The 21,481-nt window shown below is 42.7% G+C and overlaps 1 protein-coding gene across 1 annotated transcript; it reads left to right on the forward strand.

Moving 5' to 3' along the window:
• The first annotated feature begins 7,039 nt into the window (after positions 1–7,039).
• On the forward strand, positions 7,040–9,159 carry LOC123123991 (desmethyl-deoxy-podophyllotoxin synthase). The gene is made up of 2 exons (XM_044544680.1): positions 7,040–7,972; positions 8,374–9,159. Exons 1-2 carry the CDS (start codon positions 7,079–7,081, stop codon positions 9,004–9,006), a joined length of 1,527 nt encoding a protein of 508 aa, XP_044400615.1. The 5' UTR covers positions 7,040–7,078; the 3' UTR covers positions 9,007–9,159.
• The last annotated feature ends 12,322 nt before the right edge of the window (positions 9,160–21,481 follow it).

Genomic DNA, 21,481 nt, shown 5'->3' on the forward strand with positions numbered 1-21,481 from the left:
TAAAATATCTAATCCATTGGTTGTCAATTTGAATGATTAGATTTAATTGTTGGCGTAAATAAACTTGTCTCAGTTGGTTACAAGAATGGTTTTTTGATCTGGTTTTTTGGGGATGGGACAGAATGTATCCTGTTGGTAAAACAGGTAACCTTATGTTCTCCAGGGCGCAGGATCGTGTCTGTGTGTTGAAAACTATATTTGTTTTAGCACTAATCAAGCGTAGAAAAATAAAATAGCAAACTTTGTGGCTTAGATGGCTTGAACGTGCATCGGTGAGAGAGTTGAACATGCTGACAATGAAGTACTTTGTATACACACTGAGTTAAAAGTACTAAATTTGGACGCTAAAATTTATTGAACTAGAAATTCATTTAAAAATTTCGGGTGAAAAATATCCGAAAAGTCTGCGATTTTCCAGAAACAGGATTTCCTGGGCCTACCCCCCAAAAAGCGGAATCAATAAAAAATCCTTGAATGTAACCAACTCAGACATGTTTATTTACGCAATGTTTTAAGTCTGGATCATTAAAATTGACAATCAATGGATTAGATATTTTAACCTATGTGGATGAATGTGTTGGCTTATTAGTCTCATATTTTAGTAATATATAATAGGTCTAATATGTAGTTCCAAGTGTGCTGGTGCAATAGCTATAATATAATTAATTAACATCATATCAGCCATGGGGACATGCAGGCAGGCTAGACATGTCTATCTAATAGTGTATAGACATCTAGACCGATTGGTGATGTATTTTTCTGTATCCTCTAATAATGAATTGTTGTAGAAGGTGACTCCTCCGACTGCTAATAATGCAATGAGAAACATGATTGCATCAGTGCAACAGGTCGGCCGACTATCTAGAACTCTACTGTGAGTTCCATTTGTAGGCAGAGAGGAAAGGTTTCTAGATCTACACAAAAATTGAGTATCAAAATATTCATCCGGTTTCTATGATTGGTTTAATAAATCGGTTGGACGGAGATTTCCATGTCTTCACCCTTTTGAAGAAATAGGTTATTATTGAGCACACACTTCAGGTCTTCACTCTTTAACATTCTCGCAGCATGTATGCAAAGTGCTTCTCTTTCTACTGTTTAGCATATTCAGCTATCTCAACGAAGGATCCGCGTCCGAGCCATCTGTGCCAAAATGCTTGCGATTTTTTTCCAAGCTTGAGTAATAATAAAAAATATGTAGTTTTCAAAACGCGGACTCAATTATGTGACCTGATGAACGTAAGGTTACATGTTCTACCAACATGCCACATTCTAGCCCAACTCCCGAATAGCATAATCAATAAAAAACATGCTTGTAACCAACTGAGACATGTTTGTTTACGTCAACTTTTATATCTAAACTATTAAAATTGACAATCAATGGATTAGATAGTTAAACCTATATTGATGAATGTGTTGGATGGTTTATCTTCTATTCAACAGGTCTTATATATAGTTCAGAGTGTGTTGGTGCAATAGCTCATATATAATTAATTAATACGATATTAACGTAGGGGTATGCAGGGAGGTCAGACGTCTTTATCTAATAATTAATTGATATCTGGCTGCAGTGTGATACTTTCGTCTGCATCCTTTAATATTGCATTGTAGGTGAAGGTGACTCCTCCCGCCCCTAGTAATGCAATGACAAACATGGATGCATCAGCAAAAGTGGCGAGCAAATGATCTAGAAATCTAGTGTGCATTCCATTGGTTGGTAGAGTACAAAGGTGTCTTGGTCTGTACTATATTGAGTATCAAATAATTCATCTGGTGGCTGTGATTGGTTTAATAACTCATTTGGAAGGAGATTTCCAAGTCTTCACTATCTTGAAGTAATAGGTTATGATTGAACACAGACTTGAAGACTTTACGCTCTAACTTTGAAACATTCGATGGGACGCGCATTAGATCTTAAAATCATCTCTTCATTGCCCATACAGATGCATGCATGAGGCATGTTTGCAGATGAATTATTTGATACTCAATTTTAGTATAGAGCCCCTTTGTACTCTTGCCACCGATGCAACCCAGAGTAGAGTTTTAGATCATGAACAAACCAGTCATGCCGATGCATTCATGTTTTTCATTGCATTATTAGAAGCTAGAAGAGTCGCCTTCAAGAACAATGCATTCTTAGAGGATACAAACGATGACATCACACCACGGTCAGATGTCGATACATTATTAGATAGACATGTCTCGCCTCCCTGCATGTCCCCACGACTGATATCATGTTAATTAATTATATTTTAGTTATTGCACCAGGACACTCGGAACTAAATATTACACCTATTATATATTACTAAAACAAGAGACAACAAGCCAACACATTCATCCACATAGGTTAATATATCAAATCCATTGGTTGCCTATTGTAACGATCTAGATTTAAAACTTTCCGTAAATAGACATATCTCAATTGGTTACGTTAAAGGTTTTTTTTTCTTAATTCCAACTTTTCGGGTAGGGCTAGTAAAATCTGTTTCTAGAAAATATCGGAATGTTAGGATATTTTTCACCCAATTTTTGCTAAATGAATTTCTAACTGAATAAATTTTAGTGCCCAAAGATAGTACTTTTAACACATCGTGTGTGCAAAGTGCTTCCTATTCGGAATGTTGAGCTATCTCACCAATGGCCGAGTGTTCGAGCCATCTGTGCCACAATGCTTGCTATTTTATTTTTCTTATCTTGAATAATGCTAATAAAATATAGCGGACTCGATTCTGCGCCTTGGAGAACAGAACATTACGTGTTCTACCACCATGCCACATTCTAGCGCAACCTGAGAAAACGCTATAAAAACCCTTGGTTGTAACAAACTGAAAGATGTTTGTTTACGCCAACAGTTAAATATAAATCGTTAAAATTGAACACAAATGGATTAGATATTTTAACCTATGTAGATGAATGTGTTGGCTAGTTAGATTCTTATTTCAATAATATACAATTAATTACGGAATAGCTCCTATATAATTAATTAAGGTGACATTAGCAGGGGGTATGTAGAGAGGTCAGACGTGTTTATCTAATAATGTATTAACATCTGAGTGCGGTGTATTGTTTTGATATGTATCCTCTAATAATGCATTGTAGTTGAAGGTGACTCCTCCAGCTCCCAACAATGCAATGAAAAGCATTGATGCGGCGGCAAAAGTGGTGAGATGATGATATAGAACTCTAGTGTGCATTCCATTTTTGAGTGGAGTACAAAGGTGTCTTGGTCTGTACTAAAAATGAGTATCAAAAAATTCATCCGACTGCTATGTTTTTGTAATAACTCGCTTGGAAGGAGATTTTCATGTCTTCACTCTCTTGAAGAAACAGGTTATGATTAAGAACACACTTGAATACTTCACGCTCTAACTTTCACTTCGTCAATGCGACACGCACTAGATCGGGTTTAAGATCAGCTGTTCATTGGGCATACAGTTGCACTCATGTGGCATGTTAGCTGCTGGTTGAATTATTTGATATTTAATTTTAGTACCGACCAAGATACCTTTGTACTCTACCCACCAATGGAACTCACAGTAGATTTCAGTATCATCTACTCACCAGTTCACCGATGCAATCATGTTTTTCATTGCATTATTAGCATCTACAGGAGTCACCTTCAACAACAATGCATTATTAGAGGGTACAGACAAAGACATCACACCGTCGTCAAATGTAGATACATTATTAGATAGACATGTCTCGCCACCATGCATGTCCCCACGGCTGCTATCATGTTAAATAATTATGTTATAACTATTGCACCAACACTCTCTGAACTATATATTGCACATATTATATATGTTAGTAAAACGAGACACACACAAGCCTACACATTCAACCACATAGGTTCAAATATCTAATCCATTGATAGTCTATTTTAATAATCCAGATTTCAAAGTTTTGTTAAATAAACATGTCTTAGTTGGTAACATTCAAGGTTTTTCTTTATTCCGGTTTTTTGGAGGTAGGCACAGGAAAACCTGTATCTGGAAAATATCAGAATCTTCGGCTATTTTTGACCAAAATTTTTAAGTAAGTTTCTAATTCAATAAATTTTAGGGTCGAAAGATACTAATTTTAACTTAGCACGTATGCAATTCGTTTTCAACATGTTGAGCTATCTCTCCGATGGTCCCACGGTCGAGCCATTTCGGCCGCAACGCTCGCTATTTTATTTTCTAAGCTTAAATGATCCTAAAATAATATAGTTTTCACAGCGCGGACTCGATCGTGCGCCCTAGAGGACATAATGTTACGTGTTCTACCAACATGACACATTCTGGCACAACCCCCAAAAAACAGAATAAGAAAACCATCCTTGTAACGAAATGAGACATATTTATTTACGCTAACAGTTAAATCTAAAGTAGTAAAATTGAGAACCAATGGATTAGATATTCTAACCTATGTAGATGAATGTGTTGGCTTATTTGTCTCTTATTAATAATATATAATAGGTCATATATAGTTCCGAGTTTGTTGATGCAATAGGTCATAAATAATTAATTTACATGATATCAGCATGGGGTTATGCAGAGAGGTGAGACGTGTCTATCTAATAATGTACTGGCATCTAAGTGCGTGATGTTTTTGTCCGTATCCTCTAATAATGCATTGTATTTAATGGTGACAACTCCAGCTCCCTACAATCTAATGAAAAACATAAATGCATTCGCGCAACTAGTGAGCGGATGAGCTAGAACTCTAGTGTGCGTTCTATTGGTAGGTAGAGTAGAAAGGTGTCTAGGTCTGCACTAAAATTGAGGATCAAATAATTCATCCGTCTTGTGTGATTGGTTTAATAACTCGCTTGTAAGGAGATTTCCAAGTCTTCACTGTCTTGAAGAAATAGGTTATGATTGAGCACACAGTTCATGTCTTCACTCTCTAACTTTCTCTCTGTCTACACAACACGAACTAGATCAAGTATAAGTTCAGCTCTTTACTGCGCATACAGATGCATCCATTGTGCATGTTAGCAGTTGGATGAATATTTTTGTACTCCTTTGTAGTACAGAGCAAGACACATTTGTACTCTACCCATCAATGGAACCCACACTAAAGTTATAGATCATCTGCTCACCAGTTGCATTGATACATTGGTGTTTGTCATTCCATTGTTAGTAGTTGGAGGAGTCATCTTCAACGACAATGCATTATTAAAGGATATGAGCGAAAACATCAGACCCCAGTCGGATGTCAATACAATATTACAGAGACACTTATCACCTCTCTTTGAGCCCCCACGTTAATATCATGTTAATTAATTATATATGAGCTATTGCGCAACCACACTCGGAGCTATATAAGACCTATTATATATTACTAAAATATGAGACAACCAAGCCAACACATTAGTCCCCATAGGTTAAAATATCTAATCCATTGATTGTCAATTTTAACGGTATCGATTTAAAAGTTTACGTAATTAAACATTTCATGGTTGGTTATAAGCAAGGTTTTATTTCTTCATTCCGGTTTTTTCGAGGTAGGTCCACAAAAGCCGGTTTCTGGAAAGTTTTGAATTTCGGAAAATTTCACCTGAAATTTTCAAATAAATTTTAGCGTCAAAATATAGTACTTTTAACTCAGCATGTATGCAAAGTGCTTCCCTTTCTATTGTTCAGCATGTTGAGTTATCTCACCGAAGGTCGCGCATTTGAGCCATCTGTGCCGCAATGCTCACTATTTTATTTTTCTAAACTTGGATAATGCTATTGAATAAAGTATTCATGCGGACTCGATCCCGTGACCTGGAGAACATATGGATACATGTTCTTCCAAGAGTCCACAATCTGGCCCAACCCCAAAAAAGCGGAATCAAGAAAAAAACTTATGAAACCAACACTACTACAGGTTCAAAAACAGTGGCATAATATCTATCACCAAACTACTGTACTAATGATATAACTATGGCCTAACCACAACTAATATAAATATGATATTGAATAAATCAGGGCATAACCAGGAACCCTATAGTTAATAGTTGGCATACACAGGAAGCCTAAACCCTGGCATTTGAGCAACACTATATCCAGGGCATGAACCGAAGATTATAACCAAGCACAATAGTAGCATGGTAAAGAGCCAAAGACAGAAGAAACCCCAATCTGAATTTCTCTTTATGTATACGTTTCCGTAAAACAAAACTAGTAGCAACCATCTGATGCGCACAAATGTAATACACGTGATAGACGCGTCAACAGCAATTCCAAAATGAGCTACCATCTTTTCTTTAAGCTGCTGCGTCGGGAAAAACCTGGCCAGAACCATTTTTTTACTTTGACGAAGCAAGAACAAGATACAATGCAACGACTACAAGACGTAACATGTAGCACATGATGTATGCACAAGAAAGTACATGGGAACAAAGTAGAGAACCGGAACGGGCTATGCGAAGCCACACCACGAACTTAGCAGCCGACTCCACTGGAATAGACTGAGAAGAGCAGGATGAGTGTGCTCGGGTTAGTTGGAAGGACACCCGAAATCGAGACAATGAAGAGGTAGAAGCCACCCGCTTGCTCAGCGATCACATTTCATCGTGAAAAGCTAGGAGAGTTGCAACCCCCGTCGAAGGGCATCCCATGGTGACTTCTTCCAATACCCACAATGACAGACCACGGTGGGAGGTCCAGGGGAGAGGTCGGCGAACGAGGGGTGAGGCAGACGTATCGGCCACGCTACCGCCAATGTCATTGTATAGGGGAAGGGCGCCAAATGTAAATTCTACCATACGCACACATTCACTTGAATTCAAAAAAAAATTGTAAATTTTGAAATTTATTTGAATTCTTGTGTACAGCTCAAATGGCTGGAATATTTGATTGAAATGTAAATATTTCGTAATCTACTGAAATTATTGTAATTCAGTGAATTTCATCGTCACATATCTCACTGAAACCGCACACTCCATGTGGGAGGGGACTAAGCGTTGCACGTGCCATACCGTTCATGGGCCTTCCAGAAATTAATTATTCTATATCATAAATTCAAACATATATATATCACGTCTCTCGAAGCAACAAGCAGCCAACAGGTTGGTTATCACGGCACTTCCAATAAGTTGTCGGCCATGGAAGGGTGGTTTAGCTGGTGTTTCATTGGCGTATCCACGATACTAGCCCTCTGGTTTCTCAAGTTCTTAGGCGGCAAGAGCAACCCCAAGAAGAAGCAACTGCCTCCTGGGCCATGGACTCTTCCTATCATCGGCAGCCTCCACCACGTTGTTAGTGTCCTCCCACACCGCAGGATGAGTAAGATGTCTCGCCGGCATGGGCCATTGATGCACCTCAGGCTAGGCGAGGTCCCAGCAGTGATCGTCTCCAGCGCCGAGGCGGCGGCACAGGTGATGAAGACTAACGACCTCGCCTTCGCAAGTCGGCCGCAAGGCCCGTTGCAGGATATCGTCGGTTGTGGCGGCAGGGGCATCGTCTTCGGCTCCTACGGGGACCGGTGGCGCCAGATGCGCAAGATCTGCGTCGTGGAACTCCTCAGCTCTAAGCAGGTGAGGCGCATGGAGGGCATCAAGGCCAATGAGGTAGAAAACCTCCTCCGTTCCATCACCGCCGCGGGTGCTACCGTCAACGTCAGCACCAAGATGGCGGCGCTCAGCAATGACATCGTGGCGCGGACAGTTTTCGGCGGCAAGTTCACACAGCAGGACGAGTATCTCAGCGAACTGGACAAGGTCATCAAGCTTATTGGCGGCTTCTGCCTCGTCGACCTTTTCCCATCCTCACGGCTGGTCCGGTGGCTAAGCAATGGAGAGCGCCACATGAGGAGGAGTTACGGCCGTATCCAGCATATCATCTCTAACATCATCGAGGGGCGCAAGGCGGCGCGAACAACCGACCGCCATGCCTGCAGCACCGATCATGAGGACCTACTGGGCGTGCTACTCAGGCTGCAGGAAGAGAACTCGTTATCCTTCCCTCTAACCACAGAGATTATCGGCGTCGTTATCTTTGTGAGTACAATTTTTGCAAGTATCCATAATAACTTTACTGATTGGATATTTCGTACAAATTTTTATGTTGACTTGAATAAAAGTTATAACTGACCGGTCCAAGCAATATAACGGGAAAATATTTGGAATTAATATATGGACCATGTCCTCCAGTGAAGCGGTTTACCTACGGCATGTGGATGACTTGATTAATCCAAAATACTGCATCATCAGACTGTAGGCATGCAAAGTATAAATTCATCACGTCACAATTCAAACAAAAATATGCATGACTTTTTTTTCTTCAAAAAAACAAGTTATACTGATGAAATGGTTTATGTTTGCATATATATATATATATATGTCATATTTTGTTTCAAATCTTTATTTGTCTTTTTTACCTTATATACCGTTGTTTCTAGGACATTTTTGGAGCTGCCACCGAGACCACAGCAACCACATTAGAGTGGGCTATGTCAGAGCTGTTGAATAACCCTGAGGCTATGGCTAAGGCACAGCTAGAGGTCCGGGAAATGCTAGGTCAAGATCGACATGTCATCAAGAGTACCGACCTTAGTGAGCTGCGCTACATGAGGATGGTCATCAAGGAGGTGTTTAGGTTGCATCCTCCTGTTCCCCTCCTCATCCCAAGAGAGACAAGAGAGGACTGTAAAATCATGGGCTATGACATGCCTAAAGGAACTAATATCTTTGTTAATGTTTTTGCAATTTCCCGGGATCCTAAATATTGGGACAATCCTGAAGAGTTCAAGCCAGAGAGGTTTCAGAACAACAAGGTGGATTATTATGGGACACATTTTGAATTCACCCCTTTCGGGGCTGGGCGAAGGCAATGCCCAGGGATGTTGTTCGGCACGTCAACCGTGGAGATGGTCTTGGCAAATCTTCTCTACCACTTCGGCTGGGTGATTCCCAACGGGCCTACTGCAGAGTCGGTGGACATGTCTGAGAATTTTGGTATCACCTTAAGCAGAAAGTTTGACCTGCAGCTGATAGCTATTCCATATCCACGCTCCAAAGCTATTTCCATATAGACGTGGCAATGATATAGTAATATGAATATCTAGCACCTTTACCGAACCAGAATATCTCTCACTGTAAAAGTTGGACTATCAGACTATTTTTCATATTATTTTGGGTGATATTATCTATATAAAATAGTATCTCTATGAAAATATTTGGAAGTACAATCTGAGCAAGTTTATCCGTGAGTCAAGTTTGATATATGCACACCTCTTGTACAGATTTGATTTTTGGTGACTTCCGTCCTATAAAATGGTGAGAAAATACACAAGTTTTTCACAACTAACTTGTAGCTAATATAACTGAACAACTCATGACTATCACTAGTGTTTTTATAATGTCCCGTCATAGTTATGTTATCCGTATAATCAAAACTGGCAGAGCATGTTAAAAGTAATGTAATAATTCATCGCAACATACAAAAAAATTGAATGTTAAGAAAAAGTAGTGCTCGTGAAATCAGTCATGATTATTTGCATCGTCAATGGCCGGCTTCATATCCTCGTCATTGGAGGAGGACATCCCGGCAGCGGTTGCTGCCGTTCATAGCATCTCCGACCCCTGCCCGCTACCATTCCACACAATATAAGTTTTGATTTCGCTCGCGGCCCACGCCACCCGAGATGCGTGGTCATCGTGTTCTCCTCAGTAGCTCCCAGCGGCAGCCCAGTGCCGCTGAGATTGCGGACCTCATCGCAGTGCCTCACAACGGCGACCTAGCACCGCAAGGGTAACCTGACCTTGTCGACACACGGATGGACAGGTCACCATAGAAAGTTAGCTCGCTGGGTAGCCCCCCTGTTGATCGGGTGCTGCAATGCAAGCAAGGAATAACTACAATACATGCATCCATGTTGTCTTCTAATCAAAGGAAACTATGATCGATAACATAATAATCGACTTGCACAAAGGCGGCAAAGAATGCTCCATTAATTTTAGAATACAAATACACTATAGTGAAAGTCATAATTTGAGAATTATATTAGACTAAAGCCAGTTCTCAATCGCAACCATTTTCTTATCATTGCTTGAATGAGTATTTACACTTCACATCTATATTTAACTGGATGTAAAAATGGTCTTGCTCACAATCGCAACCATTTCCTTATCAGTGCTCGGTCAATTTTCAATGTCCACGCAAACATAGATGTCGATTGTAGCACCCTGATTGGTGTCCCTTTTCCTTTTTCTTCTTCTTTAGTTGGTTTTTCTGCTTTTTGTTCTGCCTCTTCTGGAATCAACTCTTATGGACTTAGCAGATCTAGAAATTATTAAAACCCATCTACCCTATTTACTATTCACCTGCAAACATCTCAACTTTTGCTCATATCTCAGACTTAAAGAAGTTTATTCTTTTTCTAAAAGAATATGTGCTCTATAGCACTTGAGTTGTGAAAAAACTAACTTCTCTGACTATCCATAAATCGTCAAATAATTCTCATAAATTCTTTGGGTCAAATATACTCCAGAAAGATCCCTGGCCCTCCTAGGAACTTTTGCATTTGAGCCCCTCCTCTCCCTTTTACGTTCTATACCCTTTTTCAACTTGCACAGCAAGTACCAGCTAGAAGTGTGCAAATGAACTAAATATTTTCCTAGAGACTCACCTTAGAGGCTGAACCAACTTCCCCAAAGATCACAACCAGGCCCCAGCTAGAGGTATTATGTAATTGGTACACCGCAAATACTACATACCCAGGAACTTCTAGAAAGATCAGTTGGTATCCCAATCCTCTCCAAAGCGAGTGCCAGCTACCCACACGTCCAGTGCATCACCCCCTAGCTACTGGACAAGGTTGGGACCACCCGTGACTATCCGGGCCAAAGATGCCTTGCTGACCAGGGGGTTGGTATGCTAGAGCGCGAGCTCTGCGCATTACCCTGTCCATGGGCACACGAACAATGCCCAGCAAAGTGCCCTAGGCCCTAGTGCCACGCACAACCCCGCCCTCGCATGTCCGAGACCCCACCATGTCACATTATGTCATAAATCAAAGGAAGAACTTCTCCGCGGGAATGTGTCGATGTACGACCTTTGCTGCGGCACGTTAACTACGTAGAGTGGGTATCATGGAATTTTCGAGGCGATGAGGCATTTCTCTATCCGCAGCATATCTTTATGAAGTCTCCTTAGATCTCCGAATCTGGCCCCTAGCGTTGCTTCAGGTAGGATTGGTTCACCGGGGATATGCCATTTTGCCGCACCGGGGATAGGTATATGGTCTTGAACCCGAGGCTGCTGAGGCGGCTTGATCATAGAAGCAGCTTTGTTCCCTTTCCTCGGTCTCTTCCTATGCTTCTTTGGTACTGGAAGGTCGTCTATAATACGTTCAGCCTCCGTAGGCGGCAATTCAGGCACCGACTCATGACGCTCAAACCCTGAGTAGGCGCCAGTATTGAGACATTGTTGAGTGTCATCGTCATCCTCATCCTCATCTATGGCGACGTCATCAGCGACTAATGGAGCCTCTTCCCCACCCCGTCCGCTATCACCCACCATGACAGCCGACACTAATTGGGTAGGTAGGTGGGGTGTTGATGTTCATACCTAACTTCGTGCTCGTGGGTGTGCTCCCGGCCACCTCCAGACGAAGCAGTCTTTGGCCACAACAGGACCCACCCATTGAAACCACCAAGCCGCCGCAGGGTCTCGTCGTCATCCCCCCTAGTACCGGAGGAGCCAAATTCTCGTGGCCCGGTTTGACACTGGCCACGGAAACCTTGAAGATGTCCTGGGGGATCGGCCGGCCATGGAACAATGGTTCCTTCGACTTCATTATCGTCGCCTTCCCCACGTCCACCTTCTGGTCGCCGATGGTGTACAATATGGTGCACGGGGTTATGTCGGCCTGCAAAGACATGTCTGCGACGTGAGACGTCCGAAAAGGCAACGGAAACGGGAGATTATACATTTATTGAAGAGGGCCGGTGTGATAGATACCGTGAGGGCGTCGAGCTCAGCCAAAGACGAAGCAGGTGCGGGAGCCGGTGTAGGAGCTGGTGTGGGAGCCGGTGCAGGAGCAGGTGCAGGTGCAATGCTAGTCGAGCTGCTCCCGAAGAATCAGCAAGGGGAAAGTCCGCTGCATTTTTTTCTGGATTTTGCCTGCCCCAACTGAGAACGGCCGGCACCAAGACACCTGACATATCTGCAACCGCCTGTTTTGCGTCAGCGTATGCTCTTGCGACTGTCTCAGTTGATTTCTTCTCAACCGCAATCTCAACTTTCTTGTTGATGTTTTCTTCATCTGACCTCCGTCTTTCCTTTCTCTCATCTGTGGTCTCACGGTAGTACTTCTTCCACGTGGAGCCGTCTCCGACACCGTGCACGCGTCCATACGACGGCCGAGTCTCCACCGGGAGTCCTTTCAACATGTTCAACGCCCCGTTGAATGGGCTGTCCCACTTCGGCCTCGCCAACGCTTCAGACGGCGAGTCATTTTCGGCCGCAATCCTGTGCTGCTCTCTCAACAAAAGGAACAAGCATCGTTTGCAAATATGACTAAACGTGCAGTCGAATTGATCAAAAACTAAAATTGCGAGCAGTCTCATGAACTCCGTCGTGACCGGGTCCGTCTCGAAAACCTTCTTGACTGGGACCCAATGGTGTCGGGTCCTGAGGACGTCACGCTCCTGCGGTACGGTGAAGTCCGCCAAGGGGTCTAGGATGCCCAGAGTTTAGCGTTCCGCGTCCTCCTTGGCCCATATGGACCTCTTCCCGCTGTAACCACGGCTTCCGATGTGGTGGGACCCCATGTTCCTCTCTTGAAGCCCCTTCATGTACTTCGACTTCTTTTTGGCAGATTCGGCCTCGCAAGCTGCCTTGAATATTTGAAACTGATCTTCCATGATTGTCGGATTATCCTTTACAATCTCGGAGTAGGGTTCCGTTTTCTTGACGATCCGATGTTTCACCCTTGCTTTCCAGGCGGCCAACGCATCGCTAAACTTGGTCATGGCGTGTTTGTTTATCTTCTTCATTGCCGGGTCTTCATCTGGATTTTTATATTCCTTTTCATCCCGGCCCGGGAACAAAAATATCTGGTGCAACTTATTTAGGAGGGAGGGCCTCATATTATTTATCTTATGTAGTTTCTCATCGTTGATGGTGGCGGTTGTCCGTAGGATACAGCCTATTTGATTGTCGTAGCACGCGCGCGCTTCCACAGGCGCTTTTGGCTCAAAAATGCCATCGTCCACCTCGGTGACCACCAGTCTAGTAGTCATGAGCTGGTTTGGGCGCCGTTGCCTATTTGCTTTTGGTTCTATACCGGCTCCGCTAGTCTCGGCGCCGGTCTCATTCTCAGCGCCGGTCTCGATGCCGGTCTTAGTCACATCGCCGGCCTCAGTTTCAGCGCCGGTCTCGATGTCGGTCTCAGTCTCTGATGTGACAGGTGGGCCCAGCAACATCAACCGTTGATCATCGGCTTCCCTAAAAAATTCATCTGCCGCCAGGTAGACATTGTCGCAATCACCAGAACCCTGTCCTTCATCGTTGCTAGCGATGTTTCCTACGATTAAATCTAGTCAATTAATTCTAGACCTAATAAAATGAATAATGACATAAAAAAAGTCCTATGTTTTGCAGGAACGTTGACTCCTTCCCAGTGCGGCAAATCCCGGACACTCGATATGTCCTAGTTTGTAGCACAAGTCATGCCGAAATTCACGGAAAATTTCGGCATGACCTTTGCTAAAAAGTGGACAAATCGAGCACCTGAAATTTTCCGAAACAGAAATGAATCAACATTCCGGCAAAATATAGGCCACTCGGCTTCATTCTCTGGAAACAGTGTTCAAATATCCATCTTCGACACCGCAACACATCTCCAAATATACACGAGCAACCACATGTCCAAATTTCACAAGCTAATTCAAAAACTAAGTGTAGAAGAAAATTCATTTAACTACTAATAGAACAAACTTCAATTAACTTTAGTGCTCTATAATGATGAAAGGAAAAAATTCAGTGAACTACCACTGGTAGAAAAAAGCCCTTTAGTCCCGGTTCGCAACAGCCTTTAGTCCCGGCTGTGCAACCGGGACTAAATATGCGCGACTAAAGACCCCCCCTCCTTTAGTCGCGCCTCTTACGGACCGCGACTAAAGGCTTTAGTCCCGGTTCTTGTGGCTGACCGGGACTAAAGGCCCGTCCACGTGGACGCCCGTGGTCCGTCGGGGCGGAGGACCTTTAGTCCCGGTTCTCGTGGCCACCCGGGACTAAAGGGCTCCTCCGCAGGTTTAGGGTTTTAGCCCCCCTAAACCTGGTTTCTTTTTAGTTTGGAGTGTTTTATTTCTTTTATATTATATTTTGTGTTTTATTTTAATTTTGATAAAGTTTCAGTACACATATTCTACGCTACTATATACATGCATATGAAATTTCAAACAAGAAGAATTCAAGAGGAATATATAATATATATTCAATCTCGGGTGACCATATACAACTTCGAACAAGTTTGCATACATAATTAGGATGGATGACCATATACAACTTCGTACAAGTTTCAATCTCGGGTATGCATATAAATTTCTTCGTCCTCGGTATAGTGTTCTCCTTTAGGATTGATGACTTCCCTCATGAAAAATCCTGCTAATTCTTCTTGAATTGGTCGGAAGCGAGCTTCTGGACTAAGCCTCCTCCGCAAGTTATCCGTCGCGTTCCGCACGCTATCCGATGCCTTCCGCTCAGAGGTGTGTCTCCGGATGTTCTCACAAACATAGTATCCACATAGATTGGTCCCCGGTGGCTGCTTATCCACATTAACTAACCTTCTGAAATCTAGCTCATGTTTGAATTTACCGACAATTTCTTCTGAGAACCGTCTCCAAACCCTACAGGGCAAAGAAAATTAAATGAACAAGGGAGTTATTAGTTACTTGATATTAGGAAATGAACGAAAGAGACCGATCGATATAGAGCTCAAATGATTGAAAATAATTACTTTTGCAGCATTTTTCTCATGTCGGCCCAACGCTTTGGATCCGAATCCATAGAGTCCATGATTAGAACTCTGGAGGTGTGAAGTTCAATATTTAGCAGAATCCAGTGGAACCTGCGGACACGTTACATGCACAGTCATGCATAACTCATCGATTAGACATACCATGCATGGAGTAAACAAAAGAGAATGGGCACAAGAGAGAAACACTCACCCAAAATGGTAAGGAAATAGAATATGACTTTTGAGTTGATGCTTTCTAAGAAACTTGTACAAGTCTTTCTCCACGTCTTCGGGGTGATGTTGTAACACATGTCCATTAACGATATGTGGGTCAATGAACCCAACATCATGGATGTTTCTTATTTTGCATTCCCAAATCTTCAATCTGCATAATAGCGTACGCAACAATATAGTTAGGACAATATATATATATAGTGCAGGCAATGAAGAACGAGATGAGGTAGAAATAAATCACTTACAGAACGTAGCAACTCAGCATAGATTTGTCGAGGTCGCGCAGATTGAACAGCTGGAACAATTCACTCATATGAACTTCTACAGAGTACCGTTTGGTGTGATGCTCATCTGTAACATCCGCATAAATATATTCTTTGTCGGCCTATGTTATGAATTGCTTGTACCAACGTAGCAGATTTCGCATTTGTGGTGGTAGACTCTTTTCCCGCGCAGGCTCGACGAGAGGCCCATTCCGCACATATTGTAATGCTATCTCACATACTGGCGCATCCTCAAGGCCTAAGAAGGCACGAAGAGTCAAAACCATCTCGGACGCTTGTTTCATGGCACTCACTACAGTCAATCCAAGTGCTGCCGCAGCTGCTATGATCTCGGGGTCCGCTTCCGGACCGGCTTTCACTATGAGCGGGGGGATCGATTGTTTCTTCTGCATCCCGAGCTGGTCAACTTGTTTCCCGCTTTTTTTACTTTCTTCTTTCTCCTCCTTCAATATTTTTGCTTGCCTACGAAGTTCATGTCCATAGTCGTCAGGCATATTCAGCTCGGCTTGGGACGGTGTGGTCAAAAAATCCTTAGCCCACTTCTTTTGCTTCTCAGTGAATACTTTCTTGGGCTCAGGCTCTTTTTTCGCCTTCATATCCGCCTTCCATTTCTCATAATCAGCAGACGCGGCCAATTTGGTTTCAGCTTCACTAAGTTCCCCAGGCCTTGGGAGGAGAGGCTTCAGTGATGGCTCCGGTACCCTTGTGGTCTTAGGTACATAAGGGTCCGGATTAATAGTCCAGGAGCGGGTTTCCTTGCTGTCCGCCTGCTTCTGCTTCTTCGCCGGAGGTGGATTGGGGGGCGTCGTACCCGCCGGAGGAGGATTGGGGGGCGTCGTACCCGCCGGAGGTTGTGGATCGGGGGACGGCGTCGAATGGCGTGAAGGAGGTGTAGGTGAACCACCACGACCACCACCACCGCCACTGTAGGGGAACGCAGCAGAAAACAAAAAATTTCCGACCTACGCACCAGCCCAGGACCACTATGGAGACTGCATACATGGTTTGATCTTTTTTCGTTACCGACTCGTAGCGCAGCGGGAAGTAGAGTCGATGACGATCGGCGGTGCAGATCCCCGCAGCTAGGATTTACAACCTCCCAACCGCGAGGATGTGTACCCTCATCTGCTCCTCAGACAGCCCTCCGGGAGACGGTCGAACAGCCCCCCCGGACGGTGTCGCGGACAGCCCTTCGGGAGGACCTTCGAAACTCGAACGGTCACTTGGACAGCCCTTCGGGAGGACCTTCGAAACTCGGACGGTCACACGGACAGCCCTTCGGGAGGCACTCACGAACTAAGACCGAAACTACGATCTCTCTACAGAGTTGCACACATACGGTGTCATCTATCCAGCAGGGCTTCGCCGTCCAGAACTAGTTCCTGCCGGAACCCAGACAGCCTTACGGCTCTACGAAACTCTTTTCGTGGGAGGGAGAGAAGAAGCCAGATAATGCATGGCATGTGTATGAGAGCAAGGGATGGATGTGGAGGGCTGCCCCTCCACCTCTATTTATAGGAAATCCCAAGGGGGTAGGGTAGTTTCACAAAAAACCCAAAATGCACATGAATGAAGTCCTTCCACAAGGACCTAGGAGTGAAACCAAGGAACAAGAGGGTCCCCAAGGGGGGATACCTCATGTGGCCGGCCACACCCCCATGAGGGGCCCAAAAAATGGCTCCTATCCATCCATGTCATCCCCAAGATCTTTTGGAGCAAAGCCCCAAAAGGTGGCTTTCCATAAAGCAACCATAAAGCTGATTTTCACTATTCACGACGACATTTTTCAGCGTCTGATCGAACTGAAAATATTTATGTGGGCTAAGAACATTTCCAGTACCCACTAAAATGATTTTCAACGCGTTCCGAAACAATTCCGGTTTTAGTGATTTTCATCTGCGAAACACATCTGAAGTGGCTCCGGCAGCTCCGGAACATTTCCGGTTTTTATCTTAGAAAATTCCAAAAAGCTTCCAGAATGATTCTGGCATCCTCCAAGAATTATCAGGCATGTGCCGAAACCAATTTGACTTAATGGTGTATCCCGAAACAACTTTTCGGTATCATCGAAACTTATCCGATGACCTCTCTCTACGGTACGATTCCGCTGTCCGAAACTTTTCGGTGTCCGAAACTTTTTCGGTGATTTTCTCTCAGACTCCCTGTCTAGTATTCAGCAGATAGATGACCCTTAAGCGTGTGACCCTATAGGTTCGGTGAAGTATAGACATGACCCGGAACCCCTTCCGATCAATGATCAACATCGGAGCCGTGGACACCCATATTGACCCCTATACCCACACGAATAAATATTCGAGTGAACCTCCAGTTGCCGTGTGCTATTCCTGTTGCTTCGCGATATGTTACAAATACCCGAGGTGAGACATGTTGGCATTCCTGTGGATCAACAACTTGTCCACTATGCTAGTTACCTCGTTACCGGTATTGTTCTCTTTTCTCGTTATCGTGTTCCGGCATCCCCGTGATCAAATCACAAAGTGTCTGGCCAGACGATGATGGATACCGTAACACCGAGAGGGCCCAGAGATATCTCTCCATCGTCGGAGGAGCAAATCCCAATCTTGAGCTATCAAGTTACTTGACACACTTTTCCATGAACCCGTAAGCCGCCGTAATAGCCACCCATTTACGGATGACGTTTAACAAACCCCAAAGTTCATGAAGCAAGCATGAAGAAACTCGATACTCTCATGGTCTAAGGAATCATGCAAACGTTAACCATCTCTGTGTTATGTACCAATAAACTTGTGACGAATGAATCTCATAGCATAACATCAATCCGGGTCGATTCAACACAAATGTTCTCTTCACATTGTGCCCTCAAAGTTGCTGGCATAGACATGCCCATGACCAGGAAAACAGAATCATCATGCAACACTTGAGCTAGTCTTAGAGGCCAGACTAGGAATACTTTTTACCGTTTATTATTCCACACGTGCATTTGAGTCTTCCTCCGAGCCTCGTGGATATTGCAGACTCGAGAATCATTGCAGTTATAGCATGGAACATAAACATAATTATGAACTCGGAGATAAATAATATCATTTATTATTGCCTCTAGGGCATATCTCCTACAGACTCCCACTTGCACTAGAGTCAATAATCTAGCTTATGCTAATGCACTTCACACCTGTGGAACACCAGTGTAAATATGCTTCGCTTGTGGTATAGCCTGATGTCCAACGGATCTGACGACTTCAGTTCCGTGTGTATCTTTGTATGTCCTCGTGTTTTCACGTTTTCACAAAATTCATATTTTGTGTGGACTTGGCTTTGTATGTATGTGAATCACAGGTCGAACCTGGATTCCTCAGACTGAGTTATGGAGCAACTACCTGCAGTAGTGTCCCATTGTCAAAAGCCATCTTGGAACTATACTAAGTTCATGAATGAACTATATGATTCAACATCTTCTTTGTCGCTTCTAAAGCGTCAACATACTTAGCCCTTGTTATAGAATTCGCCACAGTAACTAGTTTGAACAAATTCCAACTAACTGTGCCACCACATTGTGTGTTACACAAAACCCTTAACTTAAATCGAAAATCGCACGGTGAAAATATGAAGACTATCGATGTAACATTTTACAACGAACTCTTCATGATCTCCGCTTGCAAGAAAACATATCATCAGTACTTACTCTAGTACTCAATGACATCTTTCACTGTTGTCCCACGATCAGTACTTTGATCACTTTAGTATCCATACTCGCAACACCTTGGGAGTATTGGACATATCTGGTTGTTTTACATACCATGGAATACATGATTAATCCAAACACAAAAGTGTGTGGAATCTGCATCATGTATTTTACTCATCAGTGTTTTGGGACACCGAGTCTTGCAAAAACTCCTTCCATGTGACTTTGGCAAGAATCACTCCTTGGCGTTTTAAATGCTAAAAGGTTTTAGCATCTTGTCAATATGTATTCATTGCTTAGCCCCATTAGGTAAATCTATCTCCATAGATCATCATGCCTAATATTGAGGCTATTTAGCCTAAGCACTTCATCGAAAAACTATTTTCAAATGAAGTCCTAATTCGTGTCAAGAAATTTATTTCCAATTACCAATGTGCCAAGCACATAAGGTTTTTAGAAATATTATTACGCTCCCACTTACTTTCTTGAATTACAAGCATCTTCGTTACCCATTGATGAAGTCAAAACCCCTTTGACCATTTCATCAAAACACGAAGATTCCAACTCCATTTTGCTCTCTTCTGTCCATTGCTGGAACTCTGAAGTTTGCATACCTACTAGCATCCTCTGGATCGACAAATTACTTTGGACTGTATCATATACAAGTCCTAGCTTTCATTTCCATCAGATGGAAATGCTTTTATCATCCATGTTTCATATCTCATGATTGAAATATGTAATAATTGCTAGTTCAACCCGAACCGACTTTAAGCATCGCTACGATGAAAACAACCTCATCGTAGTCAACTCTTGAACTTGTTATTTCAACAAGTCGAGCTTTATGGATAAAACATTTTATCCGTATCAGTTTTAAGTTCCATAAATATTCGTTAGACTCTAAGTCTTCCGAAAGGTGTATCAAGGTTTTAATCCTGAATCACTTATATGGAAACTAACTCGGGTTGTATTGGCATTTAGCCAATTCCGGAGTCAGGGCCCATCAACGCTTCCTTGTGTATCGTAGGTATAATGTTGTCTAACAACAATATCTCGTTTGCGCACCTGAGAGGTTTGCACGAGCCTTGCCTACGTGGTTCAGCTGCAAGTTCGACCGAAGTTCATACATTTTATTGTAGAGACTTCCGTATCAGTCGTAGTAGGAAACTCTGGAATTACTTCCAAGGTCTCTTTCCTTTGATCTGATGAAAATACTGTTTATCTCGTCGAGTTGCGCTATTCTCCCACTCACCTTTTAGAAAGAACCATTCTCTTTTAAAGCATACCGTTCTTTGTGGCAAACCTATTTGCCTCGGTATAGTGAGGGAGGAATACCCAATGACTTGGGATAACCTACAAAGCAGCACTTGTCTGATTTGGAATAGGTTTGTAACCTTTTACACAAGCCCCATATTCCAAATGTTAAGAAAAGATACAACATGGTTGGGCGTACCATACCATGGCTTCATTTCAACAGACCCGATGTAGCTCTTTTCAGTGTAAAAGCCGCAGTCTCTAAAGCATCACTTTAAAAGGGATAATGGCAAATTTATTTATGTCATCTTTGACCTTACCATGTCATAAATGGTTTGATTACATCTCCACGGACTTTCCACTTGCAGTGGTGTTCCGGGAGGTGCAACTTATGAAACCCCTTTCACAACTCATCAGACATTCGCTAAACATGTAACTCAAATATTCCTTTGTGCAATCAAATTGCAGAAGCATAATTTTCTTGTTACAATAACTTCTACTTTATTTTTGAGAACCTTTTGAATGATTTCAAAAGATCCAGACTTACGTCTCATCAAGTAAATATCCACATATCTACTTGAGTCATTTCTGCAGATAAATAAATCCACCACTAACAACACTTATTGAACTACACACATCAAATGTATGATCACTAATAAGTTTGTTGTTCGTTCCTTATGGCCTGTGAACGGTATTTTAGTCACTTCACTTTTCGGAGGAAAGTTGCAAGTGTCAGATGATTCAAAATCAAAAAGACTTCAAAATCCATCATAATGGAATTTTCCATGCGGGTTTCTCAAATGTGACCAAATGTAGTGCCACACTTGTGTGGTATTCTTTTAGTCTTGCGACATTTAGCGTCAGTGTTATGGATGTATCATATTACCCTCAATATTCATAACATACGTCCCATCGATGATGGAAGTATGGCCCTTATGTTATTCATAATACTTAACAACAATTGTTGTTTTTATGAACAACTCTTTTGCAACAAACATTGTGCAATGGGCTAGAGTGTATGAAACTCTAAAATGAATTATGAAAGTAAACCCAGAGGTATTGTATTATTATCAATATTCATAACATACATCTCATTCATAATAAAAGTATGGCC

The sequence above is a fragment of the Triticum aestivum genome, chromosome 5D (genome assembly GCF_018294505.1).
Source record: "Triticum aestivum cultivar Chinese Spring chromosome 5D, IWGSC CS RefSeq v2.1, whole genome shotgun sequence".
Taxonomy (NCBI): domain Eukaryota; kingdom Viridiplantae; phylum Streptophyta; class Magnoliopsida; order Poales; family Poaceae; genus Triticum; species Triticum aestivum.